The following is a 23,001-nucleotide window of genomic DNA, read 5'->3' as shown; positions in this document are numbered from 1 at the left end:
ATATAACGACTATAATTATCATGTTTCATTGGCTAGTTACCATGCCATTTGCACGTGTTAGTGCACGGGTCCACTACGCGACAAACCCTATGGAGTGTACCACGTGACGTGTGTGCATATTTCGACAGAGTGACAGTGTAAGTGAAGAAATAGATAGAGACAACAAAACGGAATGAATCAGAGAAGAGAAAGAGAAGAAAGGACCTAAAGAGAGAGCGAAGGGAGTCAGTGGAGCAAAAGGCAAGGCAAGGCAGCTTTATTTGTATAGCACATTCCAGCAACAGGGCAATTCAAAGTGCTTTACATAAAACATTAAAGAGCAATTAAAAACAATTAAAAAACAAATTAAAACATTAAAGTAAAAAATGATTAAAATAAAAATGATTTAAAAAAAAAAAGTGACTTGGTGTTTTCGTTACCCATTACAAGATTGCAGTAGTTATACTTTTCACTACGATGTAGCCGTCACTACAAAGCTTAGTTTAATCTCGGTAAACCTTGCTAAATCCGGGACAGTTCACAGTCTGTCTCTTGATAAGTTCACAGAAATATCTGACAAGTTCACAGATGTTGCCTTTCTTATTGACCTAGTTCACAGACTAAATCTGACCAGTTCACAGACGTGGTCCTTGTATGGATAATCTATTGTCACACCTGTGTTGGAGAGGTAATATCAGAAATATGTCCGTTATCTGCCGGTCCATATTTCTCCACCATTTCTCTGACCACAGGTCCTTTTGGCTCAAGTGACTTAGTGTTTTCGTTACCCATTACAAGATTGCAGTAGTTGTACTTTTCACTGCTTTTCACTTTTTTACCGTCGCTACAAGGCTTAGTTTAATCTTGGTAAAAGAAAGAACACAAAAGTAAGAAAATTAGTGTTTCTCAAGTAGTTTCTTGGTAGCTTGGAAATACTTTGGCTTTAATAAGCTAACAGATGTTTCACAGGCTAATGAACTATGCAAAATGTGTCGAATGGTGGTAAACGCGCAAGAGGCAATACAACAAACCTATTTTCGCATCTTAAAAACCACCACAAGCCACTTTACGATAAAAAAAAAAAACCTGTTGCAGTTAATACGCCAGAGCTAACAAGCCTCGGTAGCGAGTGCTTTTGCTAGTGGCACAAAGTACGACAAGAAGACGAAGAGACATATCAAAATCACCAATGCAATAATGTATTATTTGGCCTAAGATAAGATGCCCATCCACACAGTGGATAAAAAAGGCTTCAAGAAGCTTCTGAATAAACTAGACAAACAGTACCTAATCCCATCCCACACCTATTTCTCACAGGTATCCTGCAACTTCATAAGCAGTGCAGAAAGACGGTTCAGGAAGAGTTTGGAGTCGGAAAGATTGAATATTTTCATCCACGACCGACCTGTGGTCCAGCCGCACTACGGAGCCGTACATAAGTCTCACTGTGCACTATATTATTATGAATCTATTTTGATGACGTTTTCCCGTAACTTTTGTAATTTTACATACAGTATGTTTAAAAATATCAAAGAATATCGATATTGCAATATTCATAATCAATATCGCAATATCACATTTTGTCAATATCGTGAAACCCTAGTTTAAACCATAAGGTCAGTACTTTATTTGAGACTTAACTTTGGCTGTGTCTCTGTTACTTCTCTAAGATACTTCTCAGCAGTTATGCAGGCAGCACTGAAAGTTTAGCAGATTTTAGCTGCTTTGCTCAGCGAAAGCACTATAATCTACTACAGACAGTCCAGTCTGCACTCAACACACATATGGTAACAGTGCCTTTACTGTACATAGTACACAGCAGGATATTTGACCCAAAGACATATTGGACATGCAAAGGGCAGGCCATATACAGGGCTCCAGACTGCAACCAAATGGTCGCATTTTGCGACCAAAATTTGAGTGTGCACGACTGAATTTTACATCCAGTCGCACATGTGCGACCAGTAAATTTGACCCCTTTTTTACACGTTAAACGTTGAAATTTCGGTACTTGACAGCGTGTAAGCGCAAGCTTATCTGTCCTCTCTGAAAATTGACACAGAGCAGAGCTTTGACACGAACGCACACACTCGCACACACGCAGAGCTGCAGACGATGCAAACTACGTCGCCTCTGCAGTTTTGTTGAAGTCACAGTGAGTCACGGAAATGCAGATAAAGTGGTTTCAAGTGTGGTTACAGTTTTTCATAACTTCACGCAGACAGCGTTTGCTGCAATATGATATTAATGGCAAGCCGAAAGCGGTCGCGGTGCTCTTGATGTTACACTTCCTCGGAGACGAGCAGGCACAACAGTGGTTTCTATTTTTTTTTTTACTGTCATGACAGCGATGGGTCTGTCAGTTTACCTTATATGTTGCATCTTCAAAAGTGACACTGAATTTGAAACAGCACATTGTAATTTCTGCATCTATTATCAGAGTATGTATTAGTAATACAGTGGAAATTAGTAGAAATGTGAATATTTGGTTAGCTTGTTGATTTACAGTGTGTGTGCCCCTACATTTTCTGGTTGTGCCCCTAAAATTTTCAGTTTGGGGTCACTGTGCTCCTAGTGAAAAAAGTTAGTCTGGAGCCCTGATATATTAGTATGTATCCGTCGGTGTCAGTATCAACAGCATATTTATGGATGTGGGTCATCCACTGACAATTGTGTGGCTATTAATTGATGGATTTTCCTCTCTCGTGGCAGCATGTGTAAAGGTGACCTCTTGTGGGCAAACTAAGCAACTGCAACTCTGCATCTCATCACAAAGAGCTCATATAATTGTTTATTAACAATTGGTAGAACTTTAGTAATCATAAAAGCATCTGGGGAATGAGACAATCACTCAGAGCATAAAAAGCACCCCCATATCAACAAAGAGGTTTTCACTGAGGGAATATGTGTGAAGATATTTCCAGTCATCTCAGTCGATACCTGACAAGTAGACTGATATACTCCAACTATGTCCTTCCTTTTATATTTAACCCACAAAAAATGTGTCACAAATGAATAAGGATAATGGTTACCCTGGTAATAAAGCCACAATTAAGAATAATAATTAATAATAAGCAGACAAGAAATGAATTGTTGTTTTTATGTTTGTGAAAGAAAAAGTTTATGTATTTACATTTGCAAAAAATAAGTCCCTCTACATAGCATGTATCCCTCCATGTGCATTTAAGAACTGACATTTCACTCAATGATCCAAGTTAACAGATTGTCTTATAAAAGCACATATTTTATATGGTCAAGTGCACTATTGCAAGCACTTGAACTAGCACCTCTGTAATAGCATTGCTATATCCAATGCGTCCCATCATCCTAGTTTACAGTTTAATCTGAACAGACAGCGGTGACCTTGTCTTTTGGCATTTCTCAACCAGCTGTATGATTGTAGATGTTTTACTATCAAACTTACTAAGAAGTAAGTATCATAAAGTTGACTGCGGAATGATCTTAAGTTAACTTTTGAGGCAAGCGAATGAACCGGCCAATACTGTTGAACAGTAATCAGGGGATAAGAATTAACCTTCAGTACTGAAACCTCATCTGTATTTATAGAACGCTGGCCTTTGTCCTCAGGGATTAGGATGCTCAGACTTGTGTGTGTGTGTGTGTGTGTGTGTGTGTGTGTGTGTGTGTGTACACGTACCCCTGTCATCTTTAATTGAGTACACTGCAGTAGAGGGACAACAGGACTATATCAGGCTGCATTCTCACTACTCTTCCAGTAATATATTGGAAAACATAACTGATTGCCTCCAGTGTGTCCAGACAAAGGTTGTTCATACTGTAGTATACTGTAGCCCAGTGGTTTCCAAAAAATTCCAAAAAGCACCCCTTTTTCAATTTTTTTGTCATGACCCTGATATAATGTAAACCTTTTTTATGAAAATGTTAAACAAGAGAGCCAAACACCATGCAGACTACAGTAGACTTTATTAAAGTAAACACATAGCATTGCATGCATCACAGTATCAAGCCAGAGAGAAAACACCTTGATCAGCAACAGCAGCATACTTTGACACAATCATATGAATTACCAACAAGGTTTTGTAATGTCAAACCACAAATTTACATATCTCCTGGCAGACAAATGTGAAAGATCAACAACCCAGAAACCGTAGTGACATGACGTGACAGAAATGTTGTAGATGATTATGTTATTGGGAATAAGCTCATTAAAGAAACAAATAGTGGCCCTGAATTGCAGTAAAAGAGTGATTGTCTTGTGCTACAGTTTGGGAAATATTGGCCTTCTGTGCATAAGACACTATATAAATTAATAGGCATTCTGTAAAAAATAAAATATAAAAATTGATAGGCCCTTGCCTGCCATTATATGTTAAACACAAAAATCTAATAAGGTCATGAATAAATTAATGCACTTATAAAAAGCGGTATACCTGATAACAGAGCAATGGCTAATGTTTTAACTTCACAGGCCATTTCAAGCTATCCATAAAATATATGCCCAACAACAGTAGTAATGTGATAAAGTACATTTTTTCACACTACTACAACTCATCCATTTAAATTTCTTGACCGAAAGCGTATCACTAACACATAGACATAGAAAACCTGTTGCTATATGTACATCCACAGACCTACTTGCAGACACACAGACTCAAAAACCCATTCACACACAAACAAAAAAAAAAAATCACCCCAAACTAACGTTTCACATAGAATACAGAAGCATTGCATTATGAGGACAATTACATAATTATTAAACAGTGAGAGATAGAAGCAAACTAATTTAAGGGAGAAGTTGCAGACAGAAAATCTAATATTTGAAACCTGTATTTCTTTCCTTTTACACACATTTGGATTTTTGTAGATGTGTGATAAATTTTTTCATATACATTAATTTGCTAAATCAGCGAAAAACATCGACCACTGCTTATTAGATTGGATAACTTGGTTGCTGACAGAGAGGTTGATGATTGCTAAGTGAGCTGTGAAGTCATTGTTCATTCCCTACCTTTTACATCTGCAACATGAAACTCAGAATCTTTGTCTTAAAGGTCCAATATGTAATATATTTACTGTAATAAATCTAAAAATGACCCCAATGCTTTAGCCTCGTGAGACCGTCCTGATCTCGCGAGCTCCAGTTTTCCACTTGCAGATCAGTCTGGTATCTTGAGGCAGAGAAAATTTGGAGCCGTTAGCCAAACGACCGGGCCAATCAGCGTTGGTTTTGAGGTGGGTTAGGTGGTGATAGACCGATGGTTTATCCAATCAGCTAACCAGTATTATCAGCCAGCGGTAGCCCTAATTCTGTTAGCCGCTCGCTAATGCTTTTTTTCTCTTGGATCCTTCTTTTGGAATATGGTCCGGGAACCTGAAATGGTGACTTTTATTCCTAAATTCTCGTTACACAAACGGCAAATATCCTACATGTTGCTTGCATGCTGAGCTTACGAGCTATGCTTTGCCTGCACAAGCAGGGGCGGGCTTGTGGTTGTATTTTCATACGCTTCGTGGATCTGATTCGTTGATTTGGCCCGTCTATCACTAACATAGGTGATAGACAGATGGTTCATCAATCAAATAACCAGTATTCCGCCCCTTCCCAAAAAGTTCTCCAACGGAAAGTTCCCAGATGGATATACCGAGCAAATGCGAAGCAATCCATCTGGCGGAGTCAGGTTACCAATGCGTCACCAGATATTAGGGAACAATGCTAAATACTATCTTTTCTGACAACAATGCTAATGCCAGTATTTTCTCCTTTTTAAATTTCTGTTCTGTGACGGAATTTCTGTTTGTGTTTTGGCTTGTGTGTTGTTATCAACAGTTTGACAGCCAGGCCGGGTTGCCAGATATACCTCTAAAAATGTAAACCCAGCGCGCTACAGCTGTAACGTTAGGACAGCCATAAGGCAGCAAACAAACAAACAGGATCAATGGAGATAGATTTTACCCAACCTAAAAATTAACGGCATGTTTCTAACAGTTGCGTTACCAGAGACGTAGCAAACCCTGGGTAAATATTGGAGATGTATTTGAAAGCTGAAGACAGCTTAGAGCCCAAAAGGATGCTGATTTGGCAAATTTCATCCTCAACAGGTAAGCATTATCTTCAGGCTAATTTATTACAGCTAAAAAGGACGGGCATTTTATGTCATTTCAACATTTGTGTACTCACATTGAATTATATAGCTAGAGTACCCGAGTTGGTTACTCGCAAAAACAATTAAGACACAGCCAGTAAAGTGATCCTGCCATGCTAACCCTGCTAACCTTGCTAACTGCTAACGTTACCGGAGGACCAGGCAAGCGGGCCACAAGAGCGGGGGCTGTAAATCGGGAGGACTGTGAGTTTGCGGTGTGTTTAGCGATTGTTGCCATAATTCTAAGACAATAAAGTGTGTTCAGTGTAGCAGTTCCTACCATAATTCTAAGCCGAAAAAGTTTGTCTGTCAGTTGGTTACAGAGCCCCGCGTGAGCACGGGCTTTTATGACTGTCAATATAGCCAGCATCTAACGTTAGCTACTCCGCTTTGCTGTGCTGTGAAGTAATGGCCTATGTGAGACAAGCGTTTAGATTGTACTGCAGTAACTATTTTAAACACTAGCTGTCAGTATTACATATTGCACCTTTAACTTTGGTCCTCATTTCAGCATTAGAGTCTAGCCTTTTGGTCAATGGTTGGGCTCCTGCAAGATCTCAAAGGTCAGCTGCGTGATGTGCCGCCATGCTTCTTGGACGTGTCTTGAGTCAGTTGTGAGTGCGCAGATGGCGAAACGCAGGACAAAGCGGCCAGAGAGCTGGCAAGGCACCAGGTGGATCTCTCTGCTCTTGGTGATCCTTTTAAGCAAGAGCTCGTTCAACTTATTGGAGCCCTGACAGGAAGGAAGGAAGACATAAAGCTCATGTTGTTTGGATTTACAATAGCCAGGATTGTTGTCTTGCCTATAGAAGTGTTCAGGAATGAGCAGAGGCCTGTACTACGAAGCAAGATTTGGTGTTAACGAGCTAACTTAAGGTTCAACGGTGGATTAGTTGTTACCGGGTTCAATCGCCGTGGTAACTTATACTGAACGCCTAACCTGGTCGAGAGCAGGTTAAGTTTGAGATCAGAGATCAACCGGTGTAAAAGCACCGCCTACTGACCAATCAATACTCAATTGATAACGGCGTCACCGTTCTTATAGAAGATCAGGTGGAGCTCGGTGCGCAGAGAGAGAGAGAGGGAGAGGGGGAGAAAGGGGTGCGCACATAAAAGTTAAAACATTTAGCTAGAGACCGACAACCCCGTTATGAAATACATAGATTATAGTAATGATGTTGTTATTGCCAATGCGCACATCAGGTTGAATTATGTTTTTATATATTGTATTTGCTCTCACGATCAATGGCTTCCCACTGCCAGGGTTGCAACTGAAATAATGGGCTAAAGCAACGGCAGTTTATGGAAAGTGCAAAAGTGTAATTATGATCAAATCTTGGTCCTGACTGATGGGGAAGTGATATTGATAAGCGTTGTGATTTACGCATCTACAGCATTGGCTATTTTTTTGCTGGCTTTCCTCCTGTTTTAGGAAGCAGTGACTGTATAGCGTTTTGCCTGCAAAACCGTGTCTGTGTTCTTCATATATGTAGAATTATAATTTCCTCTTCTTATGTAAAATATGCGGTTCTGGTAGATGTTTGCGATTGGTCGTGCTGTGCAAACACCGCCTCTTTTATGTGAACGCGCGCGCCGCTGGATTGGGAAACCCTGGGTTGACTGAACTAGTTGATAACCACCGTCGTGACACGGGTTATGCTGGACCGCGGTTGTTAGGGTTAGTGAAGCCGGATAACTGAAAGAAATCCAGGGCATGTTGATCTTGATTCGTAGTACAGGCCTCTGGTTATTCTAGAACATGACTTTTAAGTAGGGATACTGGTTTTTAAAGGCCGATACTGATACCGATAGTTAATAGTTAATGAAACCGATGGCAGATATTTGAAAATAAAAATTTTAATTTTGGAATGTTACAAACTCCAACACAAAACTTTTTTTAAAAAACTGTAAGCAATTATTTAATTTCAATATAATGCACAGTAAAAGATAGTCAGATAGTGTTGTGGTTGGGACATTAAGTCAGACTCCGTGGTGAGTGAAACCAAAGCAGAGGGACAGACACATGTAGTAGCGCACTTTTTAATTAATTAACTTTCGGTTAACTAATCGGTTATCAGGCAAATAAAATGCTGATACAGATCATCGGCAAACCGCCAAAAAATGGACAGGCCTATAATCGGTCCATCCCTACTTTTAAGACAACTGCATTTACATTGATTAAAATAAAGTGAGATCTCATATATCACATCACATGCAAAAACAAGCTACATTAATATATAAACCTTGCCTGTTGCTTCATGACTCACCTGCAACTAAGTTTCACAAGCCTATTTAGCCATTTGAATTTGAATAGGTAATGTGTTTAAGAAAGACTGGGCCAGTTCAATATGGAAATTCAGTATATGTCACCTTCTGATTCACCATATTTAACATTATTAATATAACTTCTAGGCCTTGGTTTTCCTCTGCCAATGAAAACAACCATTGAACAAAGAACTTTTACAATTAACTTCTGCTGTTGCAGTCAAACCTCCTGTCTCAGATCTGTGGGTACATCTCTACTGTGAACCATCTACAGTGGTTATGAAATTGGTTTTACAGGATAATGAAATTTCGTAAATGATCACACTGGATTTGTGACATTATCGTAGGTTTATAATGTTGGATGTTACCTTGAGCCTGAAGCAGACCAGTCCCATGATGACCTCAGCGCAGATCTCAAACCTCTTGTCTGCTCGTACCAAACTCTCAAACTCTTTGGCCAGGCCCACTTGCTGTAAAGAGAAGACATATATTATAATCTGCTATGACTCCTGCACTGTTTGTAAAATGTAACCAATGATGCATGTAGATAAAAGTACACTTGCACTGCTCTTAATGTCAATGTTTTAATTAGTCTGCAGAGATCTGAGAATTAGAGAATCTGCATAGTAAATGTAACAAGCAAGTGAAAGGGCAAAGGGTTATCAATGCAATTAATAAGTATAGTACTTAATATACAGTGTAACAGAGCATTTACTAGAAAGAAAATTACATTTCTGTTTTACCTCTGCAAGAAAACAGCAACTCTACTAAAGGTTGTAATTTCTATGACTTTCACAAGATGGCAGTGCTGAATCTATACATGGCACAGTGCTTTCAGCCATATACTGTAGATCACAGGACTGTTCCGACTGATTCAGTCTGTACCTCTCGATGTAACCCCTTACTATGAACTCAGTAACCATGAAATAGTCTGTATCACAATCCTGCTCGCAGGAAATGTCATTGCACTCCTTTTTAAAGTACTTTTCAAATGGCAATGTACAATAAAACATACTCCAACAATCTAATTTATCCGTTTATGATCAAAGAGATGGGGAAACTGTAAACGTGCATCACAACTCCACTTTTCCTGTCTCTCTAATGAAGCCGAACACTGGCCTAAATGAACAACTGGTTGACCACCACATTGTTTCCTTATTCCAAGCCAGTAATTAACCTTCACTCAGAGGTCTTTACAAGCACATATAATATAATGACCTCATTGTCTGTTTGCCTAATTACTGTATGCTAGGTAGGACTCCCATTCCACCAGCCTTTGTCATTAAAATGCTTAATTTTACAACTTATTTTTCTCATGGGAGGATAATTTGTTAGTGTTTATAAAGAAAAAAGACAGTAGAATTTAAATGTGTTTTCCTCTGCTGGGAAAGAATTTCACACATGCTGTATTTCCATTAAATATTGTCTGACAAGATTTAGCTACAAAGACCAAAACCACAGCTCAAGCTGTTCTATCTAATCTAGAGGATGGATGTACAGTATAATATAGTGTGTCATGGGTTGTGGCTGAAGGGATTGCTTCTGCTTCTGCCGCTTCATTTAAAATGGAGAGTAAACACAAAACAGGCTGATTTGATTGACAGAGCAGACTGGAGGCAGGAAGAGGAATATGAGGGGGAGAAGCGGGTAAAACATGGAGAAAGAAACAGAAAGGGGAAAAGGATGGGCATTGGTGCAGAGGATGGACTTTGGAGGAGAAATGTAGGAAATCATAGCTATAAAAAGAAGATGCAGACCAGACATATGACTGACAGGATATGCTGATGGAGGCAAAGATGAGGGCAGTTAAGGGACTTTAGTGATAAGGAGGATTAGGTGGGGTGTGGCGGGGGAGGGAGGAAGGGGATACCATTTACCATAAAGACCAGGCATATGTGATCATCAGAAGAGTGTGGTTTTTTTAAGGAAAGGGGAAGCCAGAATGCTCACCACTGTCAGCACTGTTCTAATCATTTAGCCATTTATAATCAAGTCAGGATTTGGATTAATTAGTAGTACTAAAGGATTACCACACTGATAATGCTAATAGCAAATGGGGTGTTTTTTGAATGGCTAACACACATTTTGTAGAATAATTCTTCATTTTCCTAAAACTGCAAACATAAAACCAACGCCTCACTGTTCTCTGGACAAACATCAGACTTTTAACACAAAATGAAACACTGTACTGCTATATAAATTTAACTTTGTCTTTTAATGTGTCATTAAGACCATTGCATGCCTACAAACACCACTTAAAACCATTATGAACTAGAAAAATAAACAAATACTATTGTAACAGTCATGAATCAACACTACGTATAAACTGAATTTACTAAAATCTATCAGAGTGAACTGATTTTAATTTCAGCTAGGAATATATGGGCAGAGATACATAGTGGACTCTTCAGTTGGTCTCCTACCTTGCGTATATAAGCCTGCAGGCCTTGAATTCCATATATACGGAAGACAAACCACATCTTTAGTGAGCGAAATCTTCTTCCGAGTGGAATCCCCCAATGCTGCAGGACAGAGGACAGTGGTTATAGCTTTAACCTCTGCAAGTTAAACTAACTGAGATTATTAGATTTTTTTGTGTGCAAATTATAGGAAATGAATATTAATGATTAATCTTACCCGGTAATCTGTGATCATACCTGTTAAAAGAAAAAACTTTTCAGGAATCAGTCAGTCAATCACACACTAATAGTGTACATTGTTAATGCAGGTTTTTCAAGCTATTTTATGGTCAGCGTGCCTTTTCGTCATTAAATTCTAATAAAATATCATACAATTACAAAAGCAATTTATTCTAATTGTAAAACAACAGAATAGAGAGAAAACAACAACTTGCACTGATAAAATTGAATCAACAAAGCTCTAAAATTGAACATTATTAGCTTCAGAAAATTATCTATTGTAAAGCTGTTGTATTTGGGATTGCCTTCCACTGTCCAGGTGTTGCTGCCACTGCGCCCACCCACCCCCGTCAGTCCACACAGACCACTGCCTACAGATAGCTCATCTCCACAGAATGGAGGCCAGTGTTAGCTAGTGCTAATAACCACTAATTAGATTGAAGAGCCCAGATTGTGTGAGCGAAAGGCTTTTGTAAGGTGCCTCACTGTGGTGGGAGGTAGCTGTTTGTCTTTTCTCTCTGTCTGTTGGTCTGTCAGACAAATTATAGGGCAGCTCTGAGCCCATCTGCAAGCTACAGGAGCATGTACACCAGCACACACAGACACTGAATCATATTATGGGATTTTTGTCAAGTAAAGTCTGATTCATTTTCTTTTGGATGATGGATTTGATGTTAATGGGGTGTATTAATTAAATTAGGTCACAGATACAGTAAGTCAGCTTAACTTCAGGTAGGATAGAATTGTAAAATAAAGCTGACTCAGAGAAGCCAACATGTATACTCCCTCTCTCTCTCTCTCTCTCTCTCTCTCTCTCTCATTCTTTTGTGTTACTTCTAATAAACCATTAAGTGATATTTTGACTCACTGTGAGAAAAACACATAAAACATTTCAGACTTCCCAGTATTCCTGTTGAAGATTGGACTATAGTGCATTAGAGGATGGATACCCGAACAGGTACCCTGAACGGGTTCAGACAGATATTTAGAAATGATGTTTGGTTTCGGGCTTGGTCACATCAGTGCGATAAGTCATTGAACATTTTAAATTTAAAAAAGCTTATTATGTAAGTGCGCGCCTGTATTAATGTGCGCTTGTTGCCCCGTGTGCGCTGATGTGCTCATCTGTTGACATTTCCGAATGCTTTCTTACAGTTGCTTAATAAAAGCGGGTTGCCGGGCTCGTGGCCCGGGCTCGGACAGAAAAATGTGGCCTGATCCGCACTCTATAGTGCATGTATAGCCTTCTTAACAACCAAATGCAGTTCCATCTGCCATACAACATTGCCAACTAAACATTAAGACTGTAGCTAGTCCTTTGAGATTTGGAAAGCTGCCCATAGAAGTTCTCGCTAATTGTCTGTGTCCTAGCCTATTCGGTGCTTTCATAATACAGTAAACACCCCCATGAATCTCTGCCGTAGCCCAGGAAGGAAATGGTGTGGCCATGTTGCTACGAGATCAATTAAAGGATAGAGGCACTTCAAATCCACAGAAAGACCCCAGACTTCAAATATCACAATTTGAGTGAGAGTGAGTGTTTGCTCTGTCTTCTCCCATCTCTCAAAGGTCCTCCCTCTCAAGGTCTAAAACTCACAAACATAGATGCACACACACACACACACACACACCTGTCTGGCTGTCACACAGTAATCTTTATGTCTGTGATTAGCCGTTGGTGCAATGCTTCAGCAGTTGACTCGGAAATTGAATGGATTGGATGGATTTTTGGCTCAGATGGGCACACTAACCACCTTCCTCCTTACAATGTGAACAGTAAACAAAGTCCCAACTGCAGACCCCAGATCCATCCAACCTAATCTGTGATCATTGATTCAAATACTTATAGATAGAAATGACTATTTACCTGACTCCTGGTTTTCGTGTTTCAGGTAGAGGGGTTCCATCTTAAAGGCTCCAATGAGATCCTGTCTCTTCTTCACCCTGTTGATAGGTGTTGAAAAACAAATCTTCACACCAGTTATCACCATACAATTTAATGATGCAAAAAAAATCTTTTAGAATCATATGTTATGTAATTTGTCATTGAAAATGGTGGTTTTTGCGTTGTCAAACATGATTATGGTCCTTTTAATATAGATTTGACACATTATACAGTATGTTTAGTACTAGTTTAGTGTCCCCCATGTATTATACATTTGACATGTATGTCATAAAATACTATACTTTAATGCACTACACTAATAATAATTAGTATGTTGTACTGCACAAGACAAGGTAGCGTATTCTGTAGTGTATTAAATATCTATGAAAATGTGTCACAAGTAAGTTGAACAAAAGCTGTTACTAAATTGTAATCATACACTGTGAAATATATAAAAATGTTTTTTGGATAAAGTAACTCAAACAATAACAGTTATGCATGTGCCGGACAACTATAACATAAAGATATCTCAATGACAACAGGTATCACGTCCATAGTGACTAGCAATGTTCATCACTCAACTGATGTACATTGCTGGGATAAAGGCTGACATTCCCTTCCTCTATCTCTGCTATTTATTTAGCAAGTGCACCTTTGCTGCATCCGGAGGTTAGCACCACCCAGGTCAGCTGTTATTAGTTTAAAGAAATACAAACAAGCCAGTGTTTTTTCCTTTATCCCAGAATAGATAACCGGTGTAGCCAGACCATACTCCAGTGCTGTGGAGATTGTTCTGGCAATGCAAGACCAGTAGCGAGTGATAGACCGAGCCAGAGGGGACGGAAAACCACCTGTTGAGGTTTGAAACACCTCCGTTTCCATCTTATACAGAGCATGTCTCGTTTTGTTTGCTGCTGACAGAAGGGGCAGATGGGAGGCGTAGTTCTATTTTTACTGTGCAAATAATTTAGGTGTAGATGGATATCAGTTTTAAATGGACTGCTCATTGTTACTTTATGGGACCATGAGTCATTCTGAGGTAAATTAGTAAATAATCTGACAAATCACAAAAGACAGAAGGTGCTAGAAGCTGAAAAAAAAATTAATAACTATTTTGTTTAACAGGTCTTTGTGTCCCACAGTATATAGACATACAAAACGTACCACATTGCAGAGCAGTCAAAGTTGATTAAAAGCCATTTGTGTGGGTTGAAGTTGAAAGAGTCTGCGAACTTTAAAAGAAACAAGAAAAAAATAGTAATTAAGCCTTTTTGTTTGACGTCTTTCTGAAATGGAAGGTATGACATAACAAAAATGAACACAAAACATTCATGATTTCATTAAATATCAATGGCTTTCAGTGAGATCTGCATATACTGCTGCATATTTTGGGAAAATCTAAGCCCAAAGGAAAATGAAAAATAATTAGTGATATGCCTTGTTTTGGCCAAAACACACACCATAATACATATTTATTAACCATTAGTGCCACAGAGACAACCTTTTTACCAACAGCACTATCTGGACAGAAGCAGGCACAATTTATTTGAAATGCAAAAGAGGAACATCCAGCCAACAGCTTGCAGAGCACAAGGAAAATAGCCCTTTCCTGGCAGGGTGTATTCAAAGAGAAACGAACCTTTCCTAATCTGTTCTCATCTGATTGTGGGCTATCTTTTTTTAATATCCTTTTCTCTACCTCCACAAATGCAATAACACAGCTTAGAGAGACAATGTGAGACAGACTCCTGGCTGACAGTTGCCATGCTGACTGATTCAAAGGGGGCTGGCTGCCTGCTCGCCTATCACTCATATCCTAGCAACTAACCCTCCAAAAGACTGGGTTCCCTCATAATGTCCTTGTCCATTCATTTCCATAGACGTAGTATTGCTTTAAAGTTGAATACTATGACTACAGTAAGTAGTAGTAAGTAGAAAGACTCCACTTCCTTAAAGACTGTCCCTGAATATAAAATTCCCATTGCGTCGAAAACATACTAGAAAATGTCAATTTGATTAGGAGAGGAAAATGTGTTACTGTACATATCTAATAGCAATTTTCAGATGAAACAACAGTTGGTCCTTCTATAGTCAGTTCTGTTTTCGCTGTCGCCCCACCAACATTGTTTGAACTTGTGTCTAACAAACAGTGATATATAAAGGTCTAACACTGCCTCAGGAAATTGCTCTGTCCTTATCTCTGCGTCTCTGCACAGCTCGGGGAGCAACCGCTGCCTCGGCAGCCTCAAAAAGCAGATTGATGCTCCTGCCCTAATGCCGATTGTTCGGCCTATTACTCACTCTTGCACGCTTCCTCCTTGACATTAACGTTATGCCATTTTCAAACAGAAACAAAGCAGCTGGATATAATCAGTATGCAGTTAGTGTTTCCTTTCATAGATGCTATGAGAGATATTTCACAGCCAATTGAACAGAAAAAGGTTCTCTTGTCATTCAGCAGCAACGTGTATCTATGCAGGCGGATGCACACTTGAAGTTTTTGACCACCATGATCAAGCTTAAAATCCTATCATGTCAAAACTTTGTCACCAAAATACCTATTGTGTTATGGTGTTCATGCACTGTGTGAACATGAATGCTTGCGTATTTTAACACACCTCAACGCCATTCAACAAAGGCCTAAATTCTGGACAGATGAATGCACTCCCTGCATACGCTGCATCAATGTGCATCCACATATTTTCCTTATTACCTGGAACAGACAAGAAGCAGAGAGGTTATTAACATCTGCAAAATAATTAATTTTGTCAATCAAGATTTAATAACGGTATAAAACTATGATGAATGACTTTCAAACACAGAATCATAACACATTCATTTATTAATTGAAGTTCTTTACTTTTAGCTGGGTTTAATTGAGGGTCGTTACTACTGAATACTGTATATTTGGAAAACTGAATGCATCATTTTTGTTTGTTTCTCAATCACGCACACTCAAGCGGCATACTTGGTTGCAGGATAGGAGTTTCTTACATACATCCTGACTCCCTTTTGATCTGGATTTCCTTTCCAAACAACCTGCTTCTTCTTAAGTCAAAGTGTGTGTGTTGTAGAGCTAACAAAGCCGATAGGGCTTTACAATCCTTTCCCTGTTGTAAAACTAAATAAAAATCAAGTGTTTGCTGACGCAACAGTTGACTCACATATGGGCCCCAGCTCAGTGATATGATCAAAGGCACATGATGCCGTGGTGCCAAGGGTCGCACAAAACTGAAAGACACAAGCAGACAAATCACTAACACCCTGAGGTACTTTGTTACCTGTGCCATTTTCTATTTTCACTGTCACAACAATATTAACAGTTAGATCTTAATACGTTTGTATAAGAAAATACAAATTCACAGTCATTGCAGCTACTGTAACAGATTGCTTTAATACAAGCAGACACAGACATACATTTTTTTTTGTATTTAAACTTAGATCTGGATATCACTTTCAATACACACAGATGATTCAGAAAAGCTGGACCATTCAGCCTCGTGAATATTGTTCACTGATAGTGATCTGTGGATCCAGCTGAGACAGGGATTATTGTCCTTAACCAGATAGACATACATTAGGTTCAGCACAAACAATGTTATCCTTCAGCAGGAGCCTCAGGGTGTGCACAGAAGCATCACACACATTGTATGGTTGTAGCTCTCAACTTAGCGAGCAGCTGTGTAGGTGGTTGTATTTACATAAAGCAATCCAATGACTGCTATGGATGGAGGGAGGGATGGATGCTGATTGTTCTTACATAGAAAGGGATAAGTCCATCTGCTTTGTCCTCTTCCAGCATCTTCTTAAACATGCCTCCACCGACAGCATAGTTGTTGTCTGTTGGAACCTTCTTCATCATCACTCCTCCAATCAGAGAAGCACGCTCCACTGAGCAATGAGCCTTAGGAGGAAAGATATGCAACATTTGTGAGAAATACAATGTAAGTAAGTTTTTAGATCACAGGGTTGAATCACCTCCCGCTTTTGGTAAGAAGATAAATCTTAACTGCTAATTTTATATTCATATATACTGAATGCTTTTATATGGTGAAATTATTATCATTTAGGATGGGATTGTATTCATGTCAAACCTTTTCAAAACGTAAACCATAAAATGCAAGTATTCAAAGTCAAAATAACATTTTTAATTACAGTCAGGACTTTTAGTCAACTAAAAAGCTACACTTTTATTACAATTACTGCTGGAAGATAAGAGCCTGCACCAACCACTGATGATATATTTCTGATCATCTACAATAGAATACTATGCAAAAAGAAATTCAAACATACTTTAGACATGTACATCAGGATATATTAGAATGGTGTTCTTTGGTAAAAATGCAACAAACTGCTCTCCCTGTAAAGGTCTGTGTGGCCCTCAGGCAACTCCCTAACCCAATCACAGAGTCAGCCTGGTATTAAACCTGATCAGAGCAACTGCCTCGCTGACTCTCTGTCTCATTAAATCACTGAAAATCGATTACACTGTATCTGAGGTAACCTTTAATGATCTGAGTTTACATGGACAACTTGTTGAGTGAGACCATTTACACAAGTCAACATATTTGCAGATATAAATCTTGCCTGGGTAACTTGGCAAGCAGTTTAGTAAATCTAAATTTAGTATTATCTAAAAATAGTAAATAATAAAATTGTATGTGTAAAGTCAGAAATGTGGGTCAGTTTTAGAAATCAGAGTTAGCTTGTACATTAAACAGGACATATGTAAGTTTGGAAATGTCTTATGTGCTTACTTGCTCTGAGGTGTATGCCACCAGTTTGGAGACGATTTCAGCCTCTGATTTTTCCGGGTTGGAGGCCTGAGCCCGTCGGACTGCTTTACAGCGGGCAGCGAGCAGGCTCATCAGGGTTGCCTCACTGGCTGTGCTCTGTTGGAGAATTAAAGGGAACTTGTCAAGCAATGCATCTCCACTGTTGTGGATTTAAATCAAACTTAAATGGTGCCTGTACTTACAAAAGCAAAAATCAAATAGATATTTTAATCTTTCATAAGTTAAGCAGCCCTGATTTGTTACAGTGGGCTGTTGTTTTGTGTTGCCAGGGTTTTGGAACAGTATTGTTTCAGCTACTGCCAATTTCTTGGTTAATAAAGCTGGGGCTGCTGCAGCCAAAATGATCTTGTGAACAACTTAATCTAGGTGTGAATCATACCATGATTCAATAACTGCATGGTCTATTCTTGCTTGAAATATATCCGGAAACTAATTTTTGGAAAGTTAGGTTTGATCTTGGTGTGTACAGAAGAACTGCTGTGGTTTTCTAGCTTTAGGACCTGAATCACAATTTCCATTATGGTGGATTTATCCAATCATTCAGGAAGAGGTCATGTTGATTTTCCTATTTTGAACGTGAACTGAACGTACTGTATTACTGCCTGATGAACGTTACTGTGAACTCGTTCATTCTGGTGTCTGTGAACGGCACGCTCTCTCAGTTTAACTTTGTTCAATTGGGTGCCACATTTCTATAGAGCCTTCCAGGCGAAAACCCGGCTAAAACACACTGTAAACAGGCCTTCATGTGTAGCGGAAAAAACACCCAATCTGGCAACACCAGCCACCAGTGTCGCACCGCCGCATGCGTCATCAAAACACGACAGCAGCATGGAGGCGACAAAGCAGCAAGGAGGCGTCGTATGATCATTTAAACGAGTTTTCTGTGCAAACTTTACCCGCCAGCTTTCAAAAAGAAAATCCGCACTTCAGTTACATCCACAGCAAACCTGCACATTGAAGTGATTGGATATGAAGAGGAAATCTGACGCATTGTTTCAGTGTTAAAACTGATACAATAATTGCTGTCTGTGGTTCTATATGGGCTGTGGCAATACTTTTTAAAAATAATAGCTCGCAGCAACATATGGAAAAAAAGAACTATGAGCTCATTTTTGTAACTGTGAACTTAGTTCAAAATGTTGAAGTATGAACTATGAACTGAACTAGTTCATTTTAAAATTTGTGAACTGAACTTTGAACTAGTTCATGTAGAAAGTGAACTTTCCCGACATTGCCAGTCAGGATCCCACTGTTCACATGGGTTTCCTCTCACCACAGAAAACATGTATGTAGTATGTGTAATGTGCATCTAGGTTAGTGCTCCTGTCAGTGCCCCCTGACCAAAAAGGCACTTGCAAAAAGAACTAGAGTTGGTCCCTGGGCGCCCGCGGCTGTCTACTGCTTCTATGTATATGATGGGTAAAATGAAGAGATCAAATTTGATTTCTCTGTGTATGCTTAGAAATGACAATAAACGAACCGTTAACTTTTAATTGGCAGGTGTAAACTTAATGGGACAATAGATTAATCAAAAGATTATATTCTATTTTAGCTTTCTCTTATGAACTTTATTGCTAGCTTATAATGTGTGTGTTCCTATTGATGGATAATACAATGACGCACAAAGCTTTTGCACACACACACACACACACACACACAGGTGGACATTTAAGTCAACATTTTGTGCTGTTCGATATTGCCTTTGATTTGAACGCTGTGACACCTCCATATCCTCATTAGAGAAGACAATTTGGAGGCATTGGCACAAGAAAATCAATGAAATGCTCAAATCATTCAATCAATAAGCACACATCACTTACCAGACAAGCAGGCTAATATAATGTAGGATTTTTAAGCGCCTAGGGATCCACGTCAGAATGGATCAATCAACCAACATATTCATCAAATCACTGTGATTAACAAGGCATAAGGCAGAAATAAAAGAACCGTTTAAAAAAAAAGAAACTGCATGTTTGTGTCTTTAACATCTTACGTAGAAGCAACTGTAGAATTGCACACTATAATTTTTATCTCTGATGATTTAGTCAATTAGACTGTAATCTTCTGTCATTTGGAATTAATGTTAATCATAGGCAAAGTGTCTTTTTCTGCCATCTAAATCCAATGACTCACACACCAGTAAAATGGGAAAATCTAAGGTCACTAGAAGCGTCTTTTTGAAACCATCCCATGTCCCCTTTGTGTTGGTAAGGTTTATAATAATAGGCTGGCAATGTGCTGTCACAACACTCATTAGCCTTGCTGCAGCGAGAAGAGCTCCATTCGTTGCCATAGTGAGCTGGTAAGCTGCACTTAAAAAGGAGAGTGGCAAGACAGAAACAAAAACACGATGAGCCAGATGAGCACACACACACACACACACACACACACACACACACACACACACACACACACACACACACTCATTCACTCGCTCAGGTGGTCACAAAAGAAGAGGCATGAAATGATCTGTCATCAGAGTGCACTCTTATGCTCCACTACTCACCATCTGACGAACACACACACACACACACACACACACACACATATATATATATATATATATATATATATATATATATATATATATATATATATATATATATATATAGCAACACTGTCAACTCTGTCTGCCTGTGAGTGACGCATTAAAAGGCAATTTCCTGCCAATTTTCAGCTGGTGTGAACCAGGGAGAGAATAAGATCACAAATCAATACTACACAATTGCTGATGAATATGGTTTCAGGCACTCAGTTGTGAGTCATGGTTTCTATGCCTATACAATTTGAGCCTTTGACTTGGCTTTACACACAAACCACGGAAGAGTATAATGTGAGCAGTTGGTTTTGGCTCCTTGGACTGACTGCAGGGAGGCATAAAGACACACAAAAGACACTCACCTGGATGACACCTCCTCCGTGGCCATGAGTCCCAGCTATAAAATGCTCAGGCAGGTTCAGCATCTTCCCCAGCCAATCTAGCATCACTGTCTCCAGCTCTGTGCAGACTGGGCTGGAAGCCTGAAAACACATACCCAAAATACAAACAAAAATCTAATTTGTGTTTGCATATAAATATGACTTTTTTTAAATTATTTTTTTAAAAGAGTCAGATACTGAGACACAGCAAAGTGTTTGTTACCCAGGAGAATCCAATACAGCCTATGGCGCCACACAGCATGTCAGCCAACAGGGCAGGGTAAGAGTTAGCAGCTGGAAAGTAGGCAAAAAAGTATGGGCTGTGCCAGTGGGTGACCTGCAAAAACATAAAACATGCACCTATAGTACTTAATTAATCTGAAAACAAGCTTAGTATGTCCTTAGGAACATGGGTTGAAAAATTATTGTTTACTATATTACAGTTTTAGCAATAGTGAACAATGCTCCTCACTTTCAGCAGAGGTGATTTATTGCCGGAGACCCCAGAAGGTGTTTTCACTGACTTACACTTCTGCTGTTGTGCCCCATGTGGTTTATTTCTATGTTGCATAGCATACTTTTCATGCCAAACTCCATTTCTGTGTTCATATTTCTTCACTGCAGCGTCATTGTGTGTGTAGTTGCATTTTTCATCGTTCGACTCAAGTCCACCTTAATAGTTCTGATTAACGCTATATTTCCCCAAACTGAGCTTATCTTCTCTACACTAATCTGAATCTGAATTAAACTGTCAGAAGAGCACAGGAGAGTCTGTGCATCTAAAATGCCTTTATGTGCATCAAAAAATCCACAAAAGTATAAGCTCACCCCTGGCATTATAACCCTCTCCACATCTTTAATAATATCATCATAATTGTCAGGCTCCAGTGGGGCCTCAGTGGGGATCAGGGAACGAAGATACCCTGGTTCCACATCTGGGTAGACCGGTCGCTGTTCGATGTTCTCCAGGTAGTTGGCCACATAGTCCACCATCTCCCTCCCTCTGCGTCGAAACTCTTCTGCATCCATGGTACAACTAGAAAACAGCACAGAAACACTTCATCTCTCAAGCACTATGTTATTAATACTTTAATTGGTTGGATGTGACTTTATAATGACTTCTTACATAAAATGCCACCACAGAGTGTAACCTTTGATCTCGCTGGTAGGAATGAGTTGATCATTGTTTTATTAAACAGCTTCATGATGCCAACTGATTTTTTTTTTTAAATGTTATTGATTTAAATCCCATGAAAACAATACATTGTCAACGGAAGTTTTTTTGCCATTGGAGACATTTGCCTCATATAATCCAATTTCACTCAGAGAACACATTTACAATGGTTGGTTACATATTACACACACACACACACACACACACACACAGCCTAAGCCATGCTCCTTGACACAGTTTGTATAAGCTGGCACAATTTAAATGAATGCATGAACCTGTGACCCTCTTACTAGCACATTAAGCCAGTCTAATCATAGCTTAGTTCCTTTCACTTTGTGGACTGACATGAACAGAAAAACTTGGTAGCAAAAAGCATTTCCACATCTAAAACAAGTTTATAGTCTACTTGTATAGACTGTTACACACTCATTCTCTCATAATGCAATCTGCAAAAGGACAATATCAGTAAGCCTCATCAACATCTACATACAACTTAATGAATGAGGGAAAGACTCAGTAACATTTTGAGCCCAGTTAAAAACTGCAAGTGCAAACCAGAAACATTCTTCAATACATTGAAGAACAAAGCTGTTGCTGTCTTACAACCATAAATTCATCAGAATGTAGAAAAAGGCGTTAAAAATGATTACCATACAAATACTGACATAGTGCTTATTAAAATGGCACAACATATGAACATTGCCCCTTGCTCCACACTAGTGCCTTGTCATTCAACAAGTGTTTTACGCTGCATGTCTCTTTTCCTTGTTGAGGAGAGCCCTTATCCTTAGCCTTATCTCAAATAGGATTAGACAGGTTTGTATGTGTGTGTGTGTGTGTGTGAGAGAGAGAGAGAGCGTGCATACTTACATTTTCAAATTAGAGCTTCAGATGGTGGCTCTCCTCTTAGCGTCCACAGACAGACAGACCGACAGGGAGGCACGTGGTGAGTGTGTTTGTGTGTATAAGCAGGACAAGAGACATTTGCTCCTTTTATCTTGCTACTAACCACCCCCACCCTACCATTCGCCACTAGGCCAGCCAATGGGAACAGGGCTCATGGCCAATACAAGGAATGATTGATTCCTGAAGCTGTGCTTCCGTACACACACACACACAAACACACAAACACAAACACACACACTGCAAAGTAATATTTGTGCACAGATAGACATAGCATTAAAATAATCTGGCTACACAAAAAACCATAACCATA

General features: G+C 39.2%; 1 protein-coding gene across 1 annotated transcript; it reads right to left on the bottom strand.

Annotated features, from left to right (window-relative positions):
* Positions 1-6,533: 6,533 nt before the first annotated feature.
* Positions 6,534-22,736, bottom strand: ddc (dopa decarboxylase). Its single transcript, XM_028581167.1, has 14 exons — positions 22,656-22,736; positions 21,440-21,647; positions 20,835-20,948; positions 20,594-20,713; positions 17,651-17,785; positions 16,654-16,797; positions 16,058-16,124; positions 15,512-15,606; positions 14,058-14,125; positions 12,876-12,952; positions 11,007-11,026; positions 10,793-10,891; positions 8,738-8,839; positions 6,534-6,837 (listed from the first exon to the last, which is right to left on the bottom strand). Exons 2-14 carry the CDS (start codon positions 21,638-21,640, stop codon positions 6,637-6,639), a joined length of 1,443 nt encoding a protein of 480 aa, XP_028436968.1. The 5' UTR covers positions 21,641-21,647; positions 22,656-22,736; the 3' UTR covers positions 6,534-6,636.
* Between the last annotated feature and the right edge of the window lie 265 nt (positions 22,737-23,001).

Source organism: Perca flavescens, chromosome 6 (assembly GCF_004354835.1).
Source record: "Perca flavescens isolate YP-PL-M2 chromosome 6, PFLA_1.0, whole genome shotgun sequence".
Classification (NCBI taxonomy): domain Eukaryota; kingdom Metazoa; phylum Chordata; class Actinopteri; order Perciformes; family Percidae; genus Perca; species Perca flavescens.
The sequence above is the reverse complement of the archived record's forward strand: the minus strand, read 5'-3'. Positions and strand labels throughout refer to the sequence as shown.